Source organism: Acipenser ruthenus, chromosome 24 (assembly GCF_902713425.1).
Source record: "Acipenser ruthenus chromosome 24, fAciRut3.2 maternal haplotype, whole genome shotgun sequence".
Taxonomy (NCBI): domain Eukaryota; kingdom Metazoa; phylum Chordata; class Actinopteri; order Acipenseriformes; family Acipenseridae; genus Acipenser; species Acipenser ruthenus.
In genome coordinates this window covers 1,501,748-1,512,436 of record NC_081212.1, presented here as the reverse complement: position 1 = coordinate 1,512,436, position 10,689 = coordinate 1,501,748, and the positions used below count along the sequence as shown (strand labels likewise).

The following is a 10,689-nucleotide window of genomic DNA, read 5'->3' as shown; positions in this document are numbered from 1 at the left end:
GTTGCCAGATAACTTCACTCAGACTACTTGCTCACTAAATATCTTGGTATCCCTGAAAAGATCATCGCCTCCTCTTCACAAATATGCTGAAGATTTTAATGAGCAATCCGTCTCCCATGTTCAGTGGTACCCTAAATATGATTCATTTACTAACAATGCTGAGTGACTGGGCAGAGCTGTAGTTCTGAAGATATGCTCTGATAATGAATCTTCCCTAAGAGAAGGAGAGGGGAGAGAGACATGTCTGTTCAAAAGAATGTACACATGATGTTACTTCAGTTCATAACCTGCAGTATAATGCATTGTCTCTGAATGAATCTATTACACATTAGGAGGCTGTGTGGTCCAGTGGTTAAATAAATGGGCTTGTAACCAGGAGGTCCCCGGTTCAAATCCCACCTCAGCCACTGACTCATTGTGTGACCCTGAGCAAGTCACTCAACCTCCTTGTGCTGTGTCTTTCGGGTGAGACGTAGTTGTAAGTGACTCTGCAACTGATGCATAGTTCACACACCCCAGTCTCTGTAAATCGCCTTGGATAAAGGCGTCTGCTAAATAAACAAATAATAATAATAATTATAAGTCTTTATGAACAAGGCTGGTGGTGGAGGATCACAAACCCTGCAGTATAAAAACCTGATGCCTTTCATAGTACTGTTAAACACATTAACATCTGCACTTCCCAGTAGTTACCATGTGTTAATATTTACAGCATGCACTTAGCACACCATTCTGTGACTGTGAGGATGGAACTCCACACCTGGACATGGTGAGCAGGCTGGGGATGGAGCTGATGAGAGAGGCTGGCTCCATGGAGACTGCAGTGGGAGAGCAGGCTCGGGATGGAGCTGATGAGAGAGGCTAGCTCAATGGAGACTGCAGTGGGGGAGCAGGCTGGGGTAGGGTGACTTTGAAAGATGGTCTGCGGCTGTGCTTATCATGTGATCACCAAACATCATGAAAGACACGCAGGTAGTACTTTACATTAAGTGTCTCTTATTAATGTGTATTTACATAGTAGTTACATGTAAATGCATGTAAATGTGTACTTATACATAATTACAATGTTATTATGCATAAAGTTCCGGAAGGGTTTAATATGACTAGTTTTTCAACTGTTTAACTTTCAGATACTCTACAAAATACACAGGCAACTGTTTGTACCCATAAGCTACAGGTCAGGCTAAAAAAACAACAACTGGGAAATAATACTTCATCATCTATTAAGATTCAGATATCTATTGAGCTGTTTCTGCCATGCAAGGGTTAATCCTCCTGTTTTTTTCGCCTCCTTCTTGAGGTTCATTAACCCCGTGCACAGAATATACAGGCACAGAATGTGCCTCTTGAAAAGAAAGATTATACTTAATGCACCATTCTTTTCTGAAGAAGCTTCATAATGCTCCACAAGATTGCAATGCGAGATCGATCTCATAATATGAACACGTGTCCTCATAGAAGCAGCACATACATCTGTACTGCAGGTCTGACAGCCCAGTGTGGAGACTCAAAGCTCATATAAACCTGTGATTGTCTGAGGGGGAAGAATCGAGAGAGGCTCTTTCAAAAGAACAGCTTCCACATTCCGCTCCGAGCAAGGTGTTAGAGAGCTGCCCCTTCAATGGGCACCCAATCTCACAATGGTCTTTGATTCGAATTTTTAAACTGGCACTGCCGGAGATGGGAGGTTCACAATAAAAGCTGCCATTGGTTTTGAAATGAAGGATTATCGTATCGCGCTTTTCATTATGTGTGCTGGCTATGCCAAAGCGCTTTTCACAGGTGCTATTTGCTGTAATTGTGTTGTGTTGCAGAGGGGTTTAAAATATAACCAGGGCAGATCAGTAAGCTGTATCAATCTCCGTGGCAAGGCGGTGATATTAGGTTTTGGCAGCAGGGAAGGAGTGGTCAAAGTTAGCCTTTCCATTCCTGGCCTTTGTTCCAACCCTTTTTGTACTGAAGTACTGTCAGGAGATTCAGACCGCTGCACAGCACTGCAGATTTTATGATTGAGTATTTCAAGTTATGGGACTTTCTCTGCGTGACTCTTAAGGTATTAAAGTAGAGTATATATTTGAAGATTGTAAATATTTGAAGATAGGTGTTGTATAGTGATAATACACTCCTGGATTTTATTGCAAAATCAATGTTCCGTATTTAAGGTTTGGTAGAACTGTGGAACACCTGTGGCCAGCAGTTCAGATTGCAATTCAAATTAAAAAAACAGCCTGGAGATGAAAACTGCAGCACGGGTCACAAACTTCGCAGGAAGGAGGATGAGGCTGTCTCCTTCCCCACATTAAACCTCTCTGTCTCACATTGTGTTGTAATGAACGCTGTGATTGCTTTTTCTTAATGAGAAACAGACACAGGGAGATGGATTCCACCTCAACACAGTGTACAGCGGGTCAAGTAAAAAAAAAAAATAGAAAACAGAGCGCTTTCTATATTTAGACCCGCACTGACCCCCTGGCTAGCACTCTATTTCAGCATCCCCCGTCTGTTTCAATTGCTACCAGACAGCTTCTGTTTGATTAAGCCCTGTGATGATATTCACGCCTGTTGAGCACAGGCAGCTTTGTAAAAGAGTTCTGATCTTCGGTCTGGGCTCCGAGTATAGCAGAGCCTGTCTCCTTTACACAGAAACACTGCCAAAGGGAGCCGTGGAGTCTTGTAATGAAAGTCATTCGATTCAATGTAATAGCTGTATTGTGTTCTGCACAGAGAGGGAGCCAATGACCCCAGCAGCTCATGCGTTGATATAACAGAGAGGTCACTTACACGGTAACACTTTCCATGAAGTGTCTCTAATTACTGTGTATTTACATAACAGTTACTTAGTAAATACATGTGCACTTACACAACGTGGGTGTGTGTAATTACAGTCTCCTGTGTACTTGGTGAATAGGAATGAGAAACCCAAAAGGAAATGGCTTAAGACATTCATTAGTATGCTGTTTCTAATATCGCACCCAATGTGTTCTCAATGGCCCTGCCGCCTTCATGCGTGCCAATCAAAGCTATGCCCATTGATGTGTGTAAACGAGGGTACCCTGCATGCTAATGGCTGGTATATATTCTTCATTGACTGGGCATGCACACGAGTCAGGGGTTCACAGGGGTTCATTTACACCAGTCAGCAGTTTCATGTTAAATGAATGAAATGCCAGCGAGAGAGAAGGACAGAGTGCGTTCTAGTAGCATTTTAAATTACAGGGCATTGATGACAGCATCTCATTGACTAATGTAATTACATAGTAACAGCATGGCATAGATCATCTCTGTGTAATTACACACTGATTCCACCAGTAGCTACTATGTCAGAGCCAGTGGTAGTTACCTATTTCTTACAATGGAATGAAATGGTTCTGTATGCCCCCTGATCTAAAGTGCTCACAAACACCCAGTATGGACTGTGTTACCCCAAAAGTCTCCTCAAGGCTGATTCTGGGGAAGCGAGGTGGGGAAGCATATTAGTGTTGCGCTGTGGATTGAAGCCAAGAGGTGAATCATTGTGTATTGGAGCCTGCGCATCACTGAAATACTTCCCTACCTCACTTCCACATAATTACCTTCAATGCGTTTTTTCTTAGTTCCAATTTTTGCTGGAATTGTTTCATAGAGCAAAACTATATCTATATAGAAGTCCATGTAATAGTATATTAACTAGGTAAGAAATGAACAGCTAGGACAATGTTCAGTAGATGATTATTGCATTATTAATTTAACAGCAATTGCATGACAATGTGTTTTGAAAGAATTATTATACCGCGGTCCTGACATGAAAGCACACTGGGGAATCTTTCTTTATTAAATTTGAAACACCACAATTTATAGCAGCCAGGAGCAGCAGTGATAAGCTTGGTAACGTCCCTGCAGACTTGCTAACACGGTTCGAAGTGCTCGCGAGATACAGCGTTAATATTTCTATCAAGCAATTCATGATTAATACGACCAGACGATGAAAAGCGTGAATCGCTTTCTGCCATGCCCATCTAAATCTCCACACGTGACACAATGCAGCCATCGCTCACGCTGCTGGAGTTTACAATGGGTTTGTTTTGCAGACCGCTCTCTGTAATCTAAATCTGAATTTATGAATCTGTTTCGCTACAACGACAGAATGGTTTACAGACCCCTTTATCATAAAGCTGCAACTAAGATGATGATCATAAAGCAGAAGCAGGTGCTTGTGATATATATATATATATAATACTGCAAAATTTATGTTTTTAAACAGACCATATACAGATCCTGCAATATATACAGATCCCGCAATATTAAGAAGTGGTTGTGACTGGGATTTGAAAGCCACAGAGCAGTCAGAGGCTGGGCTGGTGAGTCAGACTTGCCTTATTAATAAATCAGGAGGAGCACTTAGGGCTCTAATGGGGCTCAGAGTGAGCAGGTTTAGAATTAGGATCGAGAATAAGAAACTAAACTGCCTCTCGCTGCTCTTTCATTTCCAGCCGTCACTTCTGAGCTGGTTCTAATTGTAACTGTGCAGTCTTGCATGGGGAAGCACCTGCCAACCGAGCCCCGGGACAGAGCAAGCCGTGTGTGGGGGTGCCGTTTCCAACATTCCGTGCAGTTTCTGTACCTGCTTTTCTTTTATGTGGTGTAATTAAGGATTGGGTTCATTTACTTTTTAGGGGTAGCCGCGGGATAATGACAGAGAAGGTAGCACAAGATGAGTGAGGATATTTGATCATCTTGGAGTGAGAGAGAGAGAGAGAGAGAGAGAGAGAGAGAGAGAGAGAGAGAGAGAGAGAGAGAGAGAGAGGAAGCTTTGTTCACAAAAACAGTGACAGCTGGGATCTGAAGCCGGTGTGAAAAATAATCACCCATCCAGGGCTGAGAGAGAAGAGAATCCCATCTCTCAGCCACCTCTTCCCCACCACTCATTAGGGGGGATGCAGATCTGTCCCTCAAGGTAACTGACGACTTTGTGAAGCACCGGGAAAGGCAGGCCCAGTGCTTTCAATGCAGCTGGTCAGCATAGCATTCAGATTGGCTTCAGTCCTTCAGTTTTTATAGCTACATACATATACTGTATATATAGACACACACACAGTATCTAGATGAAACCGATCTCAAAATAAATTGCTTTTGTAATGTGTGAGAATAACAAGGTACTTGCAGGTTTGTTTGTTTTTTGACCTACAATCGCATGATTCAAAGACAGCCGACAGGTCTTGTGCGGGTCTGTTTTGCTGAATCTCTGCAAAGACCGCCAGTGCCCTCTAGTGTTCAGTAAAAGAAACGCACTCGAACACGAACTGCCTCGGATTTACCCGATGTATTTATTTTAGAAGCATTGTTATTTAAACAGCTTCTTTCCAGTACAGATATATTTTAGGCCACGACGATCTGCAAAATGAAGTGAAATAACGTTTGCTTGATGATTCCTTCTGGGAATTTTAATATAGAGAAGAAGGGGCTATCTGCAATCAGTCTCGATTGTTTTCTTCGCTACTTAGCGTCACGCTGCACTTTAATCACGTGTTCAAAACTTTTGATGTGCTTGATTTGGAATGTAACAACAAAACGACTTTTAATTGTGGCTGTTTCTGTAACTTGCACACAGCCATCTTTACAGTGCAATTGAAACGTCATGCCCAGCTCAAATCCAGCACGGTTATCGGGATAAACCCGTGCTGGTCGTTGCAGGTTTGACAAGCGTTAAGAGACCGCAGTGTTTATTGCTAAGATGATGAATGACTTTGGGTCAAGGTAGCGAATTAGTGAGGGAAAAGACATCGAGAATTTATGACTTTTCTCTTAGGCTTTCTAAATCTAGCACTATTGAATGTCAGTAGCTACAAATACATTTGAACTACAATGGTAGTGCAGTGACTGGACCGCTGCCAGTATGGACACATAAGATTGGGTTGTATTTACTAGAATAGGAATTTATTGCATGAGGTACTATTGTACTTACGTCAGTTCTGAATTGTGGCTACTCTCGTCGCAATGGGGTGTTACTGCCCTCTTGTGGCTAACTATTGGAAAGACGCTGTCTAGATAGAGAGATGAATAAGGTATACAGATGTAACTGGAAACGCTTGGAGCAGAAGCTGAGTAAGCCTGATCCGAATACAAACGGAGGACGGGGTAGACAGACGGACAGGTGAGACGGATTGGCAGACTGCACGACAGCCAGGCAGGAAATCAAAACACGAAGTTCAGACCGCCAGACCTCCCTCCCCAGATCATTCTTCCCACCGATCAATCAGTCCTTCAAGAAGGGGTGCTGTGGGAGTGTGCGTGAATCACATCTCGGGGGGGGGGGAGGGATTGCGCCCACACCCTGGTGATGACTGTGCCTGTACGGGGGGGGGGGCGCCCCTTCTTTACGGGAAGGGAAAGCAGAATCCTCGCCTCTTCCAGGCACTCAGAGCCTGCAGCCTGCAGGTGGTTGGATCTCCACAAGGGTGCTGCCAAGCAGCCCTGAGCCATCAGGAAGTTCAATAGCCAACCTGATCGAACTCGTGGGACACTGGGGGGGGGGGGGCGGGGGGGTCTGTTCAGCTGATCTGACTTGCAGAGGCTCTCTAAACACTGATCATTAAAACAGGGCTCTTTGCGTTATTGAAATCAACCATGCATAGGGAGCCTCTTCAGTGTGATTCGGGTTAAAATGCAAGAGAGGGGGGTCCCAGTTTAATGAATTGGCATTGCTTCACTGTTTTTCATAGAATATAAGGTACAACTGTGGGGTTGATTTGATTGGTCAGTGCTCCACCGGGATAAGACACAGCAGGCTGATCAAATCAAAATCAAAATGTTTTACCTTTTGGTTGTCTCTGTGCAACACAAAGACTTGCCCTGAACTCACCCGTCTCCTTTTCTGCTTTAAATACATGTATCTTTAAGGGATGTGAACACAAATATTTGTAGACATTATGATCAAAACCTGGAATGCCAAGGCTGAGCAGATAGAGAGAAACCTGACCTCCCACCCACAGTCCAGAGCAGGAGCCACAGCGCCAGTGTGCCGTCGTCACGGTTACTGTCCAGTGCAAGTCATTCTGCTAATGAGATAGCCTCTTCTGGAAAGCTTCCCTGATGACAAATAGTGAGCGGACGGAAAGAGCATGATGACTCAGACACTGTATCACTGCGCTCTCCCTTGATTAAACGCTACTGCATTCGCAATAGCTCTCCAGACAGAAGAACGACAGTGTCTTGGGGATCAAGGTCAGGGGCTTGATGTCATCATCAGCTGACACAATCTGGAATGCAAAACACAAGATTCTATTCCCATCGCTTGAGGGGGGCACCAGGCATAAATAACTGAAGTTCTGCAGTCTGAGGAGCAAGAATTAAACTTGACCAACAGAAGCCAGGCCATCGTGCCCGCCTGACTCACTGGAGTGAAAATATACAAGCCAGCTAATCCACATCTACCTACCAGACATAATGCGATTCTGAAAGAGGATGTGGCTTGCTGAACTGCACCCGACATGGTTTTAATGACATTTAGCAAAGTATTTATTAGTGTTGCAGGCAGCAGAGTTTCTTGCTCCTGTTAATTATCATCTCACACTGCAGGAGAAGGCATGTACAGAATTTCTCAACGCTTTGGAAACACAGTTAAGACATTCCTGACATTTACAGGCACACTCACACACACTCATAAAACACATGAAACGCTGTCCCCTCGTAAAAACGTCAAAACATTTCCAGTGTATGCCTGTAGGTGAACGACTGGCAAGTCATCGCTGACAGCCCGAGAGGCACTATTGAACTGAAGACTGAAAGGTTACGTTTCAGGAGGTGTGTGTCGCCATGTCAATTGAGAAGCATGACTGCAATCCATGAAAAGGGCAGCATACCCTAAACCCTTATACTAAGAGGAAAAGGTCCGATTGATGCCAGAGAGGTTAAGAGATGCTGTAACTAGAAACTAGAAAGAAACTAGCTGACAGTGATAGGAATAAGACTGAACGGCTAGATTCTCAAATATATTTACTCCTAATTAAAAAAAAATCTGAATGGAAAAAACACAAAGTAAACGTCTAAAATGAATACGATACAGCTTAATGCTTTATTGGGTGTGTTTCTGCTTTCAGATTATTATTATTTTTTTTTTTGCTAATGACGATTTGGAGAAACTAGCTTTTAACTTAATGACAAAATAAAATACATTTTTCCAAACTTGCTTTTTTAAATAAATATAACAAAACAACAAACATGTTACCATTTTTTTTTTTATAAAACCCTGCACTTTATATATTTTTATAAAACCCTGCACACTATATTTTTATAAAACCCTGCACGTTATATATTTTTATAAAACCCTGCACATTATATATTTTTTATAAAACCCTGCACATTATATATTTTTTATAACACAGTAAACTACACTTTGTACATTTTGGTATCGTGAAATACAGGCTAAAGCATATGGGCCACTTTCTAAGTGGAATGTTAACTGAACACTTGAAACAAAACCAAAATCATTTCAATTTCTGAAACAACAGCACCCCAAATATTCAAAATAAATAACTACATCAATAAATAAAACATTTTAATACCCTGGAGGGGGAAAAAAGACCAGACAAAAAAACAGTAATTTAGTTTATTACATAGAATCGAATTGCAGTCACAGAAGACAATAAACACGGACAAATACATTGAAGTTTCATCTTGATGCATAAAAAAATAATGCAGCAACTTTCTCCCATGTTTGCATTACTCATAGAGTAGATAGAATTGCATTAGGTGTATGGTAAACCAAACATCTGCAACAAAACTCTGTCAACAGCAGGCATCTTTGTACTTAAAAAAAAAAGACACTGAAATATTTTAGTATTAATACACACCGTCTTTAAATGCCAACTGAGTTTGGTGAATTGGGACCGCAGAGTCACTTGAATTCTTCTCAAAGTCTCGGAAGTTTTTAGTGCCAGCCTGAACTCAGTGCATCGTTAGGGGCTGTTGATAACCAGTGCCTTGGAGATAGCTGAGATGCCAGGGGAAGGCCGCTGCAGTCGAGGGCTCTGCACAGTTGTCCGCGTGGTTTTGGTGACAGCTTGGCCTGACTCCAAACTGGTGGCCTGCCCCGCTGCTGGTGTAGCCAGCAGGGCTACAGGGATCTTCTCGGGGACCCCTGTAATGTCCCTGGTGAACGTAGTACTGGGCCTGAGGGGAATATCTGGAATAGAGTGGAGAGGAGGAGGAGGAGGAGGAGGAGGAGGAGGAGGAAGGGGGCAGGTGGCTGTCTCCGTAGATTTGATCCGAGGGGGGGTGGTGTGGAGGGTGGCTTTCCGATGGCCCCTGGAAGGTTTGCCGCCCTCCGTCCTTCCCCCCCGCGTCCATTCTGGGCTCCTCGAACTGGCATTCGGTATGGTTGTGTCTGTGCACCGGGTTCGTGTGCAGGAACAAGGAGAGAGAGGAGATCCGGCTGATGGCCCGTCGCAGGGTGGCGATCTTGGAGAGCCGCTTGCCGTTGAGGTCGTGCTTGAGGGCCATCCTCAGGGCGTTGAACGCCTGGTTGTAGTCCAGGATCCTCTTGCGTTCCCTCACGTTGGCGGCTGTCCTGCGAGCCTTGGACCTCACTGGACGGCTCCTCTTTTTGGACTTGGAGCCCTCCACCTCGCTGGTGGAGCTCTCGCTGTCCCTGGAGCACTTGGAGTGGTGACATCCTTCGGACAGCTCGTCCTCGTTCTCCAGCAAAGTGGCTTCCAGTTCTTCCTCTGACAGCTCGGACTCTGTTAGACTGGCGGTGCGGTTCATCCTGGATGATTTAGACATGGTGTGGTGTTGCTCGTGCTGTCAGGAGCTGTCACTGCTCTTCGGATCTGCGATCTGTGATCAATGCTGCAAGCTGGGCGTTTGCAACAGAGCTGCCTCTTCCTCCTTTTAAGATCTCTCAAAGGCTTTAAGGCTGTCTTTTATTGCACCACGTGGAGCTGGGGTAACCTATACAGGTGCTGCACTCTCTCTTTATGTGCCTCCTCGAGGCAAAGTAGGGCTGGGTATTCATCTCAGACACGCCCTCCCTTTTTTAAATTTCAGGTACACAATAATAGTTGTATGCTGTGTGTACCTAAAACCTAAATCTATTTGTGCACTCATTTTATAACTGGGACTGTCTAATAAAATGTATCCGATTGACTTGTTTGCTTTTTTTAACTGTTGTTTGGCTGATAATGTCATCACCCTTAATGTGAATATATGAGCTCTTACATGCTGTAGTGTCTCTTCATTGGTAGTTAAGGGGAATAAATATCGATTTTGTAATATAATGGCACACAAGCAGCTTTACATGAATGTAGATAGATATACAAAGTATTGGATGAATCAAAATAAATCGTTTTTATTTGCAAATATACAGTATAAAGAAAAGAATAAATAACAGTATACTTCTAACTGTGTCATTGCATATTATATAGTGCAGCGTTTTGTTGAGTCCTGCGAGTCTTTGACTGGCTGTAATCTTTGACTGACCGTGTGAAAGGACTTCTTTCCCACAAAGGTGTCATTATTCTCTTGAGATCCGCAGGGTTGAGACCAGCAAGCTTCCTTTCTCATGACCGCTGTCAGATACACTGCCGGTAGAGCAGCTTCAGATACTGCTTCACATCACATGTGAAGACAAAGAATTGCAAATGCAAAATGCAGCAATGTAACTTTAATACGTTCTGTAAATCTTACACCCATGTGACACGTTCACCTCGTTTC

At 43.5% G+C, this 10,689-nt stretch overlaps 1 protein-coding gene across 1 annotated transcript; it reads right to left on the bottom strand.

The window, feature by feature from the left end:
• Positions 1–8,128: 8,128 nt before the first annotated feature.
• LOC117430908 (class A basic helix-loop-helix protein 9-like) lies at positions 8,129–9,845 on the bottom strand. Its single transcript, XM_058998370.1, has one exon. It carries the CDS (start codon positions 9,757–9,759, stop codon positions 8,923–8,925), a length of 837 nt encoding a protein of 278 aa, XP_058854353.1. The 5' UTR covers positions 9,760–9,845; the 3' UTR covers positions 8,129–8,922.
• Between the last annotated feature and the right edge of the window lie 844 nt (positions 9,846–10,689).